General features: G+C 32.8%; 2 protein-coding genes across 2 annotated transcripts; both read left to right on the forward strand.

Moving 5' to 3' along the window:
• The first annotated feature begins 1,516 nt into the window (after positions 1–1,516).
• LOC144567715 (WAT1-related protein At3g30340-like) lies at positions 1,517–8,166 on the forward strand. Its single transcript, XM_078317879.1, has 6 exons — positions 1,517–1,700; positions 2,086–2,148; positions 2,463–2,579; positions 6,670–7,075; positions 7,187–7,338; positions 7,937–8,166. The coding sequence occupies exons 1-6, from the start codon at positions 1,555–1,557 to the stop codon at positions 8,058–8,060; spliced, it is 1,008 nt and encodes a 335-aa protein (XP_078174005.1). The 5' UTR covers positions 1,517–1,554; the 3' UTR covers positions 8,061–8,166.
• Positions 8,167–12,693: 4,527 nt separating this feature from the next.
• LOC144567398 (WAT1-related protein At3g30340-like) lies at positions 12,694–16,572 on the forward strand. The gene is made up of 6 exons (XM_078317526.1): positions 12,694–13,085; positions 13,618–13,680; positions 14,373–14,489; positions 14,831–15,236; positions 15,366–15,517; positions 16,269–16,572. The coding sequence occupies exons 1-6, from the start codon at positions 12,901–12,903 to the stop codon at positions 16,390–16,392; spliced, it is 1,047 nt and encodes a 348-aa protein (XP_078173652.1). The 5' UTR covers positions 12,694–12,900; the 3' UTR covers positions 16,393–16,572.
• The last annotated feature ends 135 nt before the right edge of the window (positions 16,573–16,707 follow it).

Genomic DNA, 16,707 nt, shown 5'->3' on the forward strand with positions numbered 1-16,707 from the left:
TGTACTAAACCCATTACTTATATTGTTATTAAGTCATGAATTAATTACTTCACGTTCCTTAAGTATGGCTTTCAAAAATGGAGAGCATTTCATTACTCGACAACTACCTCCATACTTATTTAAGAATATCCTTCCATCTACCACTAACATTAGGATTTATAAACCTAATCCACCATTTAGCAAGGAGTACTGTTTTATTCATTAACTCAATATCTAAAATTCCCAAAAACCTCCTTGATATTTACTCTTACAAACTACCTTCCAAGCTACTAGAGAATATTTCTTCCTTGCTGAATTACCACCATTCCCTAAAAAATCCCTTTTAAGTTTATTTATCCTATGTTAAATCCTTGTGGGCATTTTATAAATTGAAGGCCAGTAGAGAGGTATTGCTGAAATAGTTAAGTACTGTAACCCTACCACCTAAAGACAATAAATCACTTTTCCAACCTTGAAGCCTTTTTTTCAGTTTTATCAATTAATATCTGTCAATCATCAATTGTCAACAAATTTAAATGTATAGGTACTCCTAAGTAGGTAAGAGGGAGATTTGCAATTTTACATCCTAATACATTAGCAAATACAATACTTTCCTCATATGTAATATTTTAAGTAAAGGATGCATTTCACTCTTAACAAAATTAATCGAGTGATTCTATGGTACTATGCATATTACGGATTGATCTCCATATGAATATGTACTTGCAAATCAAATTTTATATTTTTTAGAATTTTTTTACTATTTTTTAAGATAGGTAGAAAATCACTTGATTTGGAAATTCTAGACCATCTAAAATAGTGATTTTGTACTATCTTAAAAAATAGTAAAAAAATTCTAAAAAACATCAAATTTGTTCTGTAAATACATATTCATATGAAAATTATGTTAAACGGTTCGAATCGACCAATAAGATTTTGAAAACAAAAATATTGATCCGTGTTACGGACCAAATTGTAATATTCATAGTACCATATACTCACTCAAATTAATCTTTAAACTTGATAAATTCTCAAAGGCTAAAAAGCAACCACTTAACATAGTCAATCATAGCATAATCAACTTCTTAAAAAAAATTAGAGTATCGTAGTAAAATGTAAGTTTACTACCATTATTTTGAAAATTGGTAACTCAGTAATTAAGCGGTGCAAAAAAAGCTACTACATGGAAATTAAATTTGTTAAGTTGGATATTGATTTATTATACTTCTTTTGTGATCTTCTTTAAGAAACTTGTATTAATCTTAATTCTTTTTACACAAAAGAAATGGATAACACTTTCAAGTGGTGGTAGTGGGCAAAGATTAATTAGGACAACATATAGAGAGCCCCACGCACCAAATTACAAATAAAAGCAATGGATTTATAAAGAGGCACCGTTAGGTAAAGTGCACCTCTAACCATATGTACCTTAATTTGCTTTGATAGATCCTACAAATTAACTAGCAATGGTATAAATTCTCTATAGGTACCAGACATGCTCCTGTACCTGGTGTGATCAGCACTTGCAAATAAAGGATGGTGTGGAGCATAGATGAATGGAAGCCGGCTCTTGCCATGGTGGCATTCACCATAATCTATGCAGTGTTGACGGGACTAGTAAAGAAGGCCATGGATGAGGGGATGAGTGAGCTAGTTATCATTACACTCAGGCAATTAATCGCAACCATCTTTCTCTCTCCGATTGCAATTTTCAAAGAAAGGTGCTAAAGATCAAGATATATTAACTACGTTTCTTTTAAGATACATTCCTACATATATATATATGTATATTTACTATTTAATTTAGTGATTGGATGAAGAACTAACCATCCTAATTAAATATATTCAAAAAAGAAAATGAAAAAAAAAGGTTGCTTTTGTTTTCTGCATTTATACAACAGTCGATTAAAATGATATACATTCATATGGTAATTAAATTGAATGGCGAAGACATGCTTAAAAGAGGCTTGAATTTTGATTTGTTGGACTAACAATACATTTGTTTTTATTTTGTAAATTGTTTGCTTTGATTTGTAATTTTTAACATTTTCCAACTTAAAGATAATATGCTCATGATAAGCATATGATATTTGTTCATGTGTTCAGAAAGACGAAGCCAAAGATGACAAGAGAGATTTGTATCTACATCTTCTTGAGTGCTCTTCTCGGGTAAATTAGAATGACATTCGTGACGTATTTTTTTTTTTTTTAAATCATTCAAAAATCTCGTCAAATTAAATTAATGTATGCAAATCCTAACTTAATTAGCTAATTACTGATAATTGACCAATAATATAGAATAAAGCATCACCTCCAAGTTCTGAGTCTTGACTGATAACATTTTTTAATTTCAATTTGGACCCAAAAAAATATTCCAAATATTAATTACAGGACAATGTAAACCCCCGCTTTTGTTTAAACCATATTTTATTAAATATTGTATACCACAACTACAAGGCCTTGAGTTGAAATCTTTTTTGTAGAGCAACTCTACCTCAGTATCTGTTCTTCCTTGGGATGCAGTACACCACGGCTACTTTTGCGTCAACTTTCTCCAATTTGTGTCCAGTGATAACCTTCTTGGTTGCTCTATTACTTAGGTACGTAAATTCTTCTCATTGCATACTTTTTCATAATTTTAATTATAAGCTAGCACACGTACGTACGTACTACCTTTCGTTTAATTGAATACAACTCGATAGGCACTTCATGCACCTCACCTTTTGATATTGCACAAGGCACTATCCTAGCTATATATGGTGTACGAATCACAAACTAATTGAACCAGACAATTGTCACCAGGTAGAGATAGTGGGTCCATTATTCCAAAGTGTTGCAGTTGAAGATAATTAACGGATCCAGTCCGTTTTACCTTTGCCAATTGCCATCGGCTAGAAGCCAAACCGTTGGCATTTGATGCTTTTGGCATCGGTAGGAAAAGACAGCCGATGGTAATCTGACTTCTTTGCTATCGGCATTGAAGTGAAGCGTTGGTGATATGCTTTTTAATTAAAAAAGGGTGCTTTGACTCTTTTCCTATCGGCAGGAAATATAGCACCGATGGTGCTTGTTTATTTGAGCTCAATTTAGGCTGCTGTTTTGGAATATCATTCCTATCGGCCAATGATGCAATCCGATGCTAATTTGTTGAGTTCAATTAAAAGGTCTTGCGAAGTTTCTCGTTAATTTGAGTCCATTTTCGCAAGACAGAAAGAATAGAGCTGCTTTGTCTGTTTGTGTCTCTGTTGTTTCTTCACTTAGTCTTGTTTAGAGTTTACTCTCTTCTTCTTAAAACTTGCAAGATAGTGTGTGAGAGAGTGCTATTGAGAATTTATAATCTCTTTGTACTTGTAAGATTCTTTGATTTTAGTGAATCTGTGCCGTGTGCTCGCGTGGTTTTTTCTCGAAAGAGTTTTCACATAAAATCTTGTATCATCTCTAATTTATTGTGTTTGCTTGCTTGTTGTCTTGATTTCTTGTATGACTGTTCAAGTCCTTCTTGCCGCTAAGATATTCAGTTCCAAATTAGTATTTTTCTTTGGAATCGTCTAATTGTCCACAGTCTTTTGTCCACCATTTATCCACAGCCTTGACTTGCGCGAATACCGTAAAATTACTTCTACATGCTGTATAATTATACAATATATCACATAAAATATATCAGTTAATTACAAAACATCCAGTAACTATTTGAAGTGGCCCCATGATAGTTAGAAAAATATTGCAACTTGCACAACAGGACAAAATAAATGTACTTTCAAATTGTACTTTTGGAAATTACAGTTATAGGAAGTTATTGACAGTTAGAGTTAGTTATTAGCGGTTATTAGCAGTTATTGGCAGTTAGAGTTAGTTATTAGCGGTTATTAGCAGTTATTGGCAGTTAGAGTTAATTATTAGCTTCTGCACTGGGTTTAATCTTGTATACTGTAAAATTGAATCAGCAGAACTGTAAAATTGAATATTGTACACAGTAGAATTTTCAATTGAATCTTGTATACAGTAGAATTTTCAATTGAATCTTGTATATTGTAAAATATATACTGTAAAATTGAATCTTGTATACTGTAAAATTTTCAAATAATACTGTAAATTTTCAATTGAATCTTGTATACTGTAAAATTTTCACATAATACTGTAAATTTTCAATTGATCCTTGTATACTGTAAAATTTCTAAAACTAAACCATAAAATAATACCATCTATACTGTAAAATAAAATGTAACAAATGTTACATTTCAGTTTAAACTACAACCTACAAAGAACCATGTATACTGTAAAATTGCAAAATATAAACCATAAAATAATACCATGTATACTCTAAAATTGCTAAATCTATACATACATCCATCATCACACAAAAAATATGTTCACCACAAAACAACATATGTTCACCATAAACAAAATTTGTTCAAAACAAGATAAAAATATTCACCGCAACATTCAAAATAGCATAATAACAACAAAAAAAACTATGGACAAATAACTTTTACATTAAAAACCTTCTGTGTTCATTGTTCGGATGAGTAAGAAGCATCATCACAAGAACAACACGTTCTTTTGAGATGTCATCCTGCATAATAATAAAATCAACAATGAAACAAATTCGATTTATAACAAATAAGAATTACAAAATAATATTACAAGTTATTTACCTGACTGAAAATCATAGGAGTGCATGTAATATGAAAACATTTCAATATGCACCAATATTATAAAATTCATCATTCAATGCTGTAACTTAAATAACAAATCCTACAAAAAACATACTTCACATTTTCAAACATCCAAAAACTTTCGTAACAGTTCGATATCCTGTAAAATGAGACATATATATTGTAAAATTAACAGATCAATATTCCATATTGTCTCTCTATCATCTATTTTCTCCAGATTTTCACAAAATGAATACTGTAAAATTAACGGGGCAATACAGTAAAATTAACAGATTAATACTCCATATCGCCTCTCTATCATATCTTTCCTCCAGATTTCATTTGAAATGCTAGATATGTTACTGTATACAACGAAAACAACAAATTCAACAGAAATAACCTACTAGATTTGAATTTTGCCGTGCTCTTCAACAAAAACAACTTTTATTCGATCGCACTCCACGATTGAGGGTTCCATTGCGATCATGTATAAAAAACAAGATCGAGTCAGTAATCTCAATTAAAATCGACATTACAAAGGAAAAATGAATCAGAAAAGGTAAATACAAAAAAATAACAATTACGATTTCGTTCAAAAAATCTAGTGACAGATCTTGTATTATATATGCTGAGAAATTCCTTGAAAAATTGGCCATGGCTGTCCATCCTTTTCATTCTTCCCAAATGTAAATTAAGCATAAAGACAAGGCAAGCTATGCAATTAAGCACAAGAAGGCACGGAAAAAAGCAAAGGCAAATTTTAATCGCTGCTTTCAAGTAAGATGCGATCTAATCAAATCCGTACATCTTCGTGAGAAATCAAGATCAGATCCTAAACCTTGCGATTTCTACCTCTCCAAATCGTACTGACCTCACGATTTCTGCCTCTCCAAATCGAACTGACTGATTTCACCAGATCTGAAATGGAGGAGACAAGTTCGTCGGAGAAAGAGCGGGAGGTGGAGATATAGATGGGGTCAGAGAGGCGAGGGGAAGGAGACGATGAGATCATTTTTTTTATTTTGAAGTCCTTTAAAAAAGTTGGAGGCAGACGTTTAAATTAAGAAAGTTAGAGGCGGACAGTTGAAAAAGAAAGTTAGTGACAGTTTAAATCTTATCCAATCAGTACTGTGAATAGATGATGGACAAAACAGGAATGGACAAAAACATTTCTCCTTTTTCTTTTGATGACAGGAATATAATAAAGCATTGATGTCTGAATGTTTGGCTATATCTAGCTTATCGGCAAACTTGATGATCTCCTTCACTAGAAGTCCTATGAGTGTGAGGCTATGGTACTATGCATTAGCGTGGATTGGTCCGTACTACGTATCAATATTTTTAATATTCTAACGAATTGATCCAAACCGTTCAACATAATCTTCATATAAATATGTACTTGTAATTTTGTAAACTACATTTTTTTTAGAATTTGTTTACTATTTTTTTACATGGGTAAAAAATCAATGTTTTTGGATGGTCCAGAATTTTCAGGTCAAGTGATTTTTTATCAATCTAAAAAAATTGTAAAAAGTTCTCAAAAAATGAAAAATTTAGTTTACAAGTACATATTCATGTGAAGACCATATTGAATGGTTCGGATCGATCATTAGGACTTTCAAACCAAAATTCTGAGTCCATATATTGCGGGCCAATATGCACTATGCATAGTATCATAGCCTCACTCAAGTCCTATTATTTGTCAATTCTCTTATACAGTTATACAGCTCTCTGTTAATATTATTCATTTTTTTTATATAATATTTTAGCTAACAGATCAATTTATAAATGTTCTGTCCACAAAAGACATTGAGTTAACACTTTTTAGTTGCGGATTGATCAAAGCTGCTAAATAAAATTCATAATTGACTTCTACTGTGAAATAACAAGTAATCAATTTATAATCACAGTTCTTGGTGGTATGATTTTTCTTCTATTAACTAGAGAAGTCTCTAATTATCTAGTACATTTTAGACAAATCAGTATGTGAAGGTATAATTTTACAGTGAAACTTGTAATTTCATTTGCTCTGTAGGCTGGAAACAGTAAACATAAAGAACAAGGCAGGGATGGCAAAGATAATTGGGGTTCTGTTAGCACTAATTGGTGCAATGGTTCTTACGCTCTACAAGGGTGTGTCATTAACCCACAAAACCACCCACCAAATTAGGCCATTACACACCACCAACATTGGGATCAATAACAGCCCAAAGAAATGGATGTTGGGCTCAATTGCACTGCTTGGAAATGCATTCTCCTTTTCCTTTTGGATGCTGCTACAATCAAAGGTTACAAAGAAGTACCCGGTTGTCTACTCTGGTACCGTTCTCATGTCATTTATGAGCTTCCTTCAAGTGGTGGGATTGTCTATGGCTATAGAAAGGAGAACCTCCATATGGATTCCAAAAGGGAAACTGGAGATAGTGACGGTTATATATGCTGTAAGTGGGTATTTATCAATACTCAATAGCCTTTGGGAACCTTTTCATTTGTAACCTAAGGCACTAGACCAAGAGTAATATGAAAAAGAAAATTTATGTTTGAATTTGTAGGGGACAGCTACATCAGGAATAGGATTTGTGGCATTGACATGGGCAGTGCAGAAGAGAGGCCCAGTTTTCACATCTTCTTTCCTCCCTTTGATTCAAGTCTTTGTAGGGCTAATCGATTTCGCTCTTCTCCATGAACCTCTTTACTTTGGGAGGTACGTACAAATTTAATTTCTTTTTCAGTCCTGTTTAGCTTTTCTTTGGACAAGTTCAATTAGTTAATTGGATTGCTCGGCAGCTGAAAAACATATGATCTATGATTAACATATATAATTGCGTTGTCAAAATTAAACTTAGTAATGAAAAGCCACAACAACTCTGGTTTTCTATTATATATTAATTAATGGGAATCCCTATCTAGAGGTTATATAAGAGGAGGGTTCAAATGTCTCTATCATACTTTTTAAAACATTAGATAACTCAAAATTTAAATTATAAACGTTAAAATAAAACTATTAAATATAATTTATGAATTTTTTTTTTATGTGCTCATAAAAAAATTATCACATTTTGATTTTATTTTTATATGAATCAATAAGTTGAAAAATCAACGTCAAGAAATTATCCACATTAATTAGTATATTTTTAAAAGCTCTTGATGACAATCAAAACCAAGTTGAAATATTACAATTGTTTTACATGTGCATAGATAAAATGTATGTAGTTTATTTTAGATCTTCTCTTGATTTTTTTTCTTCTTAATCCTAATAAATGTCATATTATATTTATATATATATATATTTTTTTTTTCAGTGTTTTGGGCGCTATTTTGCTGATCATAGGTTTATATGTTGTGCTATGGGGAAAGAGAAAGGAGGTCTCCATTAACTCAATAAAATTACCTGAGGCCAACCAGCAGCAACAAGAGTACAATTGAAGCTTGTAACTTGCTAGGACTAAATTTACAGGCTAGTCCTTTAAATTCCATAGGATTTATTTATAGACCAACTAAATTTTTTAGAGGCTCCTTTCTCTCTTGAGGAGATCCGACATACTTTATTCTCTTGTAATCCTAATAAAGAACCTGGCTCTGATGGCCTTTCATTTTTATTTTATCAAACTTTTTGGGATACTGTCAAGATGGATTTATTTCAATCATTTTATTTCAATAATCTTGAACTCTCTAAACTGAATCTTGCATCTGTTTGCCTTATCCCCAAAAAAGATGATCCAAAATTAGTCTCTAATTATAGACCTATCAGCCTAATTAATTGCAGTTTTAAGTTGATTACTAAGGTACTTACTAATAGACTTGGTAAGGTTATTTCTTCTCTTATTGATGATTCTCAAACTGCCTTTATCAAAGGTCGATTGGTTACTGACCATATAGCTTGTGCACATGAGGTTTTGCATCATATCCACCAAAAAAAACTAAAGGGCATTCTTTTAAGCTTGATTACGAAAAAACTTTTGATCGAGTGAATTGGGATTTCTTACTTGAAGTCCTTCAAGCTAGGGGTTTTGGGACTTTATTCATTGCATGGATAAAATCTATCATTTACAGTGGACAAACTTGTATTAATTTTAATGGCACACTAGGACCTTATTTTAAATGCAAATGAGGTTTAAGACAGGGTGATCCTCTGTCTCCCTTGCTTTTTAATTTAGTGGCTGATGTTTTAAATAAATCGTTACAACAAATCCAGTCAGCAGGTTTTATATCTGGTATTGGTAATTTTGCCAATGTTGGTCCAGTTTTGAACCTACAATTTGCAGATGATACTTTATTATTTCTTCAAGCTGATTCTCGAATGGTGGAGGGCCTTAAATTATATTTGATTGCCTTTGAGAATCTTTCTGGTATGCGAATTAATTATGCAAAACCAGAAATGGTACCATTTAATTTAACTGATCAAGAAGGAATACATTTGGCAGATTTGTTTGGTTGTAAAATTGCATCTTTACCTATTACTTACCTTGGATTGCCTTTACATTTTAAAATACCTAGTATGTTAGATTGGCAAGCACTAATTGATAAAATTGAATCTCGCCCTCAAGGTTGGAAAGGGAAGCTTCTGTCATATGAGGGGCAAGTAACACTTTTAAATTCTGTCATATCTGTCATACATGTTTATTGGTTGTCCGTCTTTCTTATGCCAGCAAAAATTAGGTTGTGAATTGATAAATTAAGACGGAGATTTCTTTGGTTTGGGGGTAATTCAGTACGAAAGAAATACTATTTAGTTTCATGGTTAAATGTTTGTAAAAGTAAATCACAGGGAGGTTTGGGTTTAATTGATCTAAAACGTCTTAACTAGTCTTTGCTTGCTAAATGGTGGGTGAGGTTTAAAGATCCTAATATTAGTTGTAAATGGAAATCAATAGTTCTGACTAAGTATGGCCACACAGGTTTTTCTTCCACTTGCTCTCCTTTTTGGAGGGGTATCTTAAAGGGTGCCCATGTAGTCAATACTAGGCTAGCCAGATCTTTGGGTAATGGTCTTACCATTTTATTTTGGAAAGATCGATGGTGTTCCAAACATATTTTAGCTTATTTATATCCAACTCTCTTTCTTATAGCTCAAGATCCTAATTTATTGGTTAGTGAGGCTTTAGAACATGATTTCTTAGATATCTCTTTCACACGCCAACTAACAGGTGTCACTTTTCATGAGTGGCATAATCTATTTTCTCATTTAAATAATTATAGACTTAACCCCCTTTTAAATGACACTTTGTTATGGAGGTGGTCTTCTATAGGTAAGTTCACAGTTCATTCTTATTATATGTGGCTTGAATATGGAGGTATTCCCAATTTTGAATTTACATCTATTTGGACATCTAAAATTCCTCTAAAGATCAAAAATTTTCTTTATCTTCTCAAAAGAAATAAACTGCTGACCAAAGAAAATCTTACTCATAGAGGTTAGATAGGTAATACATCATGTCATTTTTGTGGTTCGTTCGAATCTACTGATCATTTATTTGTGCATTGCCCCTTCTCATTTCAAATATGGAGTTGGATTGCTCAATATAATAACTTTCTGTTTGAGGGTTCGACTATGGATGATATATTGTTTCTGAATGCTTCTATTCCCCTTAAGGATAAACCTTTGGTAGAGCTTGTTCGAGGATCTGTGCTTTGGTGTTTATGGCTTGTAAGAAATAAGCTTTGTTTCCAACAATCTCGTATGCCTACTTTAAAGACCGTTGGCTCCAAAATTATTGTTTTAGCTACATTCTAGTGTAAGACCTTAAATAATGGTTCTTTGCTTAACCTATCTTTAATTATGCCTTTTGACACTAATGACTTGCCTTCTCAGGATTTGATTATAGTAGGCCCAAGGGCAACGGTTCAAGAGGGGGATCCAACGCTAGAGGTAGAGCACCCTATGCTGGCATAGGAAGATTTAATCCATATGCTTGGGTTAGAGTTCCTCAATGATTAGTTTGTGGTTTTTTTCCCAGTCTCTTGCTATTAGATGCTTACATTAGCATGACTTTGTTGTGTTGAATATTTGGCTAGGCATGATACTGTGTATTGCCTATGCGGTTTTTTTTTTCATACTGTATGCGTTTCTCTCCAGTTTGGGTGGAGATTGAAGCCAAAACAATTTTGTGATTTATAATGAAATCAGTGGCTCACCACTTTTTCATAAAAAAGACCAACTAAATTTTTTCTATTTAATAATGTTGTCTTTGACCGCATAGATCTAGAGCTTCAAATGTATTGGCATTTGGCAATATATGGCCCAATCATGGATAAACCTGCAAGGTGGGAACGTATATATTTTTGCCTATTTAATTATGTGTTTAACACTTCTTTTTTTTCATTCTTGAGCGAGTGAACTAGGCTTTTGATATTTTGGTTTGATTACTCATGTAAAAACTGCAATGTCCAAATCCTGTAATTTTCTTATTTGTTGGATTTCCATGAATTTATAAATATAATAAAAAAATAATCTCTAATTGAAGTATTATCTGTGGTGTTATTATAAAATAAAAGGAGCAGCCTACGGGCGTACAAGCAAAAAAAAGATAATAATAATAATAATAATAATAATAATAATAATAATAATAATAATAATAATAATAATAATAATAATAATAATAATAATAAGTAATTTTGAAAACTGTTGTTTTGTTGTGAGCAGTAAAAAAATAGTAAAATTTTCTGGACCATCGGATCAACGATTTTCAAAATTGCTTAATAAATAGTAAAAAAATTTCAAAAAATGTAAAATTTGGTCTCCAAGCACATTTCAATATGAAGATCATGTTGAGCGATTCGGATCGGTCGTTTGAATTTTAAAATCGCAAAATATGAGTGTGAAGTAAAATAGTCGCTTTACTTCGCAACTCACCGTAGCCCATCTCATAGATAAATAAATAATAAAATTAACAACATTCTATATATCTCATTGTTTTCGGATCCGCGCCCATATGAAGTAAATATTTTCCATATTTTTAACATTTTTATATAAGTAGGGCATGCAGCTGCCTAGCTAGTTCGTTAATACGAAAATATATTTTTCACACTTCATCATCATGAAAAAATCATCGTAAACAACTGCTCCATCAACAAATCAAAGGTCTTCTTCAAACTAAAAGCTCTACAGAAGCTAATGGAGTTGTTATCTCCGGCTATTTGCCCTTGAGATAGATAAGTTGACTGTCCGATCTGAAATGGATAGGTCAGTGTAAAGCACTTATTGTAATTCAGGAGGATTTAATCTAGGTCAGATGTAATTCATGGAATTTAGATTTAGATCGAAACAGGAGACAGTTTGATCAAAAATTTAATGAATTCTTAAAAGATCTTTCTGTTCCTCCTATATATATATATATCCAATGCAAGACAAAGTGCATGCAGCTAGTAAATAAAATTCAGTAACGAAATTAGTATTAACACTTCAAAGCTCAAGAAATTAAGAAAGAAGGAAGCATTTGGCCAGAATAACAACTGAGGCCGACAATAAAAAAAGTAAAGGTTTGCTCATGTAGCTAGCAACGTTTCTTTTTCTATTTTCCATATATTAAGAACTTGGAATTAGGACATTTGAGAGAACAAGATGCCTAAAGTTAACGAGCAATACCCATAATATATTCTTTGTGTTCCAAGTAGTGGAGATGCTTAGCAGCTTCATGGATGTGATAATTAATGTTTCTTATACTTAAGTCCATAGCAAATTGATTTTGTTTTCATTTCGCTTAATTATATTGCTCAAACCGCAAAATTTTGGTCAATTAGTTTGCATCAATATCCAATTTGTATACTATTTAATTTTTCAAAGACATTGATGCGACTTAGTGTCAACATATTTTGCGCGTATTCGTGCAATATTTTGCTGGTCCCAATGATTTAATGCTACGTGCAATTTAATATTCTCAAAAGTTGAATTAATGATTAATTTTTTGGGTAATTACTATTGATCTACAGTGTTTTATAAAGCTATAATGTGATGCTCTTTCAAGTGGTGATAGTGCGCAAAGGATTAGGACATTTCTATTTAAGCAAAAGGAAGGCCTTCTTCACATAATTAAGGTGCCCTTAGACGAATATATATAAACTAAAACATAATGTAACCTTTTTATAGAGCACAATCTAAGGCTTTTTGAAACAATCTACCATTGACCTTACAACTCAGCATATAAACTGAAGTTCATGAAGTAGCCAATTCTATGATATCTAGAACGGCGCTCTAATTGCATAGAAAATTAGAGCCCTACCATACAAACACAAACTATACAATAAGAAGAACACAATTTTCTAAACAATGTTATGGAGTTTAGAAGAGTGGAAGCCGGCTCTAGCCATGGTGGCATTCGACATAATTTTTGCAGTGATGACAGGACTAATTAAGAAGGCCTTGGATGAAGGGATGAGCAAGCTAGTTATCATAACCCTAAGGCAAATAGTGGCAACCATATTTATTGCTCCAATTGCATTTTTCAAAGAAAGGTAATTAAGTTTCCATAATAGAATTGGCAGTCTTCAAAGTTCATAACAGAATGCAGGATTTTAAGTGTCATGCTTGGCATTGTCAACAAAAGAAAATATATAATAGAAGAAGAAGGAATTTGCAGACATAGTCTTCATTAATTGCCCATTGGCCAAAGCATAAATTATATTTGCTGACTTGTAAATTGGAAATAAGCAACTGCATATACAGACCGGATTGGATTGTTATGGTCGTGGATGCATCAGATGGTACCTTGACAAATTAAAGACAAACGAAATCCAAACTGAACTACTTAATTAAGATCTAGAATCTCAAATAAACATAAATACATCCTCATATATTTAATTAACAAACACAAACTAAAATGTTATTACATATAGATCGTAAGCAAGCATGACCTTCCTACAACTCATGAACTGAGATTTGTAATCGACTTAATGCTTCTCTTTGTTCTCTTTTAATTTTCAAGATATTTTTAAATTAGGAGCTGCTGCTACTAAAATCACATTTTTTTTTTCTTGTCATGCTTAGAAAATCAAGGCCAAAGCTGACCGCCGAGATTTGGATGTACCTCTTCGTCAGCGCTCTTATTGGGTAAAATACAATTTACCAGCTCTAATTAGTAATCATTAAAAAAAAAACAGTTGTCAGAAGTCAACGCACCTGATATCCTAGATTAGCTGAATTAATTTAAGTCCAGCTGCCAAAATCTTCTGTTCAGGGTACATATATATAGAACTAGTTCATCATGCCAATTGTTGAACAGTGCAATACAAAAATTTAAAGAGCGAAAAAATAATTATATATACAAGTGAATCCTATCAACTTTAAAAGATGTATGATAATATGGCCTTTATATATATATATATGAAAATATGTCAGCAGCCCATGTGTCCGCTCTCGCCATCTAGCTGATGCTAATGTGTTCAGATAAAAAAATTACTGTCAACAATGGAAGGTTTAATATAGGCCGGAGCACATTGAGTTTTGCTTTGAACACCAAATATTTAAAAATTTTACTGAAAACCCCATGCCCCTGCATATACCTAGTTAGTATTCCATCTCATCTGGTTTGGTGGCCCTTGATTTTTCTGATTTTGCAAAATAAGAAGAGGCATTAATAAAAGGAAAAAAAAAATGAAGGTTTTAACTCAATTTACAGACTTTCGTACAACGGGTAATGAAAAGCATGTGGACTTTTAATTTGACATTATTGTATGTACTACCGCACCAATTAATCTGTTACTCCAATTTTTATGTTTTAAGCATTTTTTTTTTGTGTGTAGAGCGGCTCTGCCTCAGTATTTGTTCTTCCTGGGGATGCAGTACACAACAGCTACTTTTGCATCGACTTTCACCAACTTACCCCCAGTTATTACTTTCTTGGTTGCACTTCTACTTAGGTTCTCTCTCTTTCTCTCCAATTTTACAAAATTCATTGGATGGTGTAAGACAAATCTTAGATCATTTACTTTTGACATCAGTTAGTCAGGATCAATTTTTTACTCTGGGCATTAATTACAATTGTCATGACCATTTTCAGTCAGGTAACAAAGAACCTCTTATTGTAAACCCACAGGCAGTATTAGTTTAATTGAAACAACAGGGACTAGTATGAATGCAAAATTTTACACTGATATAATACAGTTCTTTGATACTTCAAACTTCAAAGTGTTGATGAATAATAGTTGTGCTTGTAATAACATGCATTAATGTTAAACAATGCATTTGATTTTAATTTTAGGATGGAGACTATGAACATAAAGAGCAAGGCAGGAATGGCAAAGATATTTGGGGCTCTCTTATCATTAATTGGGGCAATGGTTCTTACTCTCTATAAGGGTGTGCCATTAACCCACAAAACCACTCACCAAATTAGCCCAGTTCACACCACCAAAATTGAGTCCAGTAGTAGTACAAAAAAGTGGATATTGGGCTCAGTTGCAATGCTTGGAAATGTGTTCTGTTTCTCTTTTTGGATATTGCTGCAATCAAAGGTTTCAGAGAAGTACCCTGTGGTGTACTCTAGCACTGCCTTCGTATCAGTTCTCAGTTTTCTTCAAGTGGCTGGATTGGCTGTAGCAATAGAAAGGAGCCCTTCTGTGTGGCTTCCCAGAGGGACAGTGGAGATCATTGCAGTTATATACGCTGTAAGTTAACATCAAAATTTTAATTTTATACTGCATTGATCAAAATCAGTGGAGATCATTAATTTATAAGCATATGAAATAGGATTTGTGGAGATCACTAATTTTTTCTTTAAATTTTGAGATTTTTAGGGAGCAGCTGCATCAGGAATAGGATTTGTGCTGTTGACATGGGCAGTGCAGAAGAGAGGCCCAGTTTTCACTTCTGCTTTCATCCCTCTCATTCAATTATTTGTTGCGTTAATCGATTTCGCAGTTCTCCATGAACCTCTTTTCTTTGGAAGGTACATGCATGTTATATTTTTATCTGGAATCTTCAACTGACATAAGGGATTATCGGAGTGTCATTTACTGATCAAAGCTTTTCTCAAGTCCAATTGGCAATTAAAGTTGATCAGCAAAATCATGTAAAACATGAGGCCTGCTAACAATCATCTAGAGCATGTTTGCCCTGGGTTCACCATCCAAAAGCATGGCATCACATCGCCATTCAGCATGAACCTCTAACATTGCTAGCAATTCGTTCACATTTCACTAATTGTTGATATTGTTAGTTTCATTATTTCATTTATTGTATGGTTGACACTTTAGGCAACACATGAATCATACTTTTTATAATAAGGAACAGGTAACAATAGTAGCAGTTTGTGCTGGCGAAAAAAAAGGCAAAAATCTTCTACCGAAAAAATCATCTCTCTTAAATCATTATCTGCTCAACATCGAAAATGGATCGGGTTATTGTAATTTTCTCGATCAAATTTTCTGACTATTCTTGCAAAAGAAAAAAAAAAAAAAAATTGCATCAAAAAGTGTTGAATATCCAGTACACCTTAAAAAAGGTGCAGACTAGTAAATTATCAGGATAAATCAGAGAGCATCAAGTAAATTATTTGGTGCACACAAGCAACATGATATAAATTGAATGGAGATGTACTGTTCCAAAAGGGAAACCATGCAAATCATCAGGATAGTTGCATAGGCCACATCTCCTTTAAATCAAATAATTCTGATTTTATAATCAACTTTTTGTCGCAGTATTTTGGGCTCTGTTTTGCTGATCACAGGTTTGTATCTTCTCCTGTGGGGAAAGAAAAAGGAAGCCTCCATTCAGACAACAAAACTACCTGAGATCAATGAAGAGCAACAAGTAGATAATTGAACCCTCTAGACTTCTAGTGTTTCAAGTTTTGTATAATTATAATACAGGACATTCTATAGTCAGGTGTCTTTCATACTTGGTCTAAAATTTATAGTATGGTTTGGCATTTGGCATTTGGCAATACTTAATCAGTGCATTTGAGTCATGAGATCAATTCAAAGAGGGTAACTTTGCGAGTTAGTACCTTGTATAATGTTTTTTTTGTTTGCTTTGTCAACGCCCTTAGGCTAAATTACAATCTCTTTTGCTCAAAACTGAAAAATTAAACAGATTGCATGAGCTCTTCATTCAAAACTACAGAAACATGGGGTATGA

Source organism: Carex rostrata, chromosome 16 (genome assembly GCF_964058835.1).
Source record: "Carex rostrata chromosome 16, lpCarRost1.2, whole genome shotgun sequence".
In the NCBI taxonomy this organism is placed as follows: domain Eukaryota; kingdom Viridiplantae; phylum Streptophyta; class Magnoliopsida; order Poales; family Cyperaceae; genus Carex; species Carex rostrata.

What these genes read in the sequence shown, in the direction of transcription:
- LOC144567398 (XM_078317526.1), top strand. Translation starts at nt 12,901, where the DNA reads ATGTTATGGAGTTTAGAAGAGTGGAAGCCGGCTCTAGCCATGGTGGCA. An exon ending in TTCGTCAGCGCTCTTATTGG is followed by an intron (nt 13,681 to 14,372) that starts GTAAAATACAAT and finishes TTTTGTGTGTAG; the next exon opens with AGCGGCTCTGCCTCAGTATT. An exon ending in TTGGTTGCACTTCTACTTAG is followed by an intron (nt 14,490 to 14,830) that starts GTTCTCTCTCTT and finishes TTTTAATTTTAG; the next exon opens with GATGGAGACTATGAACATAA.
- LOC144567715 (XM_078317879.1), top strand. Translation starts at nt 1,555, where the DNA reads ATGGTGGCATTCACCATAATCTATGCAGTGTTGACGGGACTAGTAAAG. An exon ending in TTGGTTGCTCTATTACTTAG is followed by an intron (nt 2,580 to 6,669) that starts GTACGTAAATTC and finishes TTTGCTCTGTAG; the next exon opens with GCTGGAAACAGTAAACATAA. An exon ending in TAGTGACGGTTATATATGCT is followed by an intron (nt 7,076 to 7,186) that starts GTAAGTGGGTAT and finishes TTGAATTTGTAG; the next exon opens with GGGACAGCTACATCAGGAAT.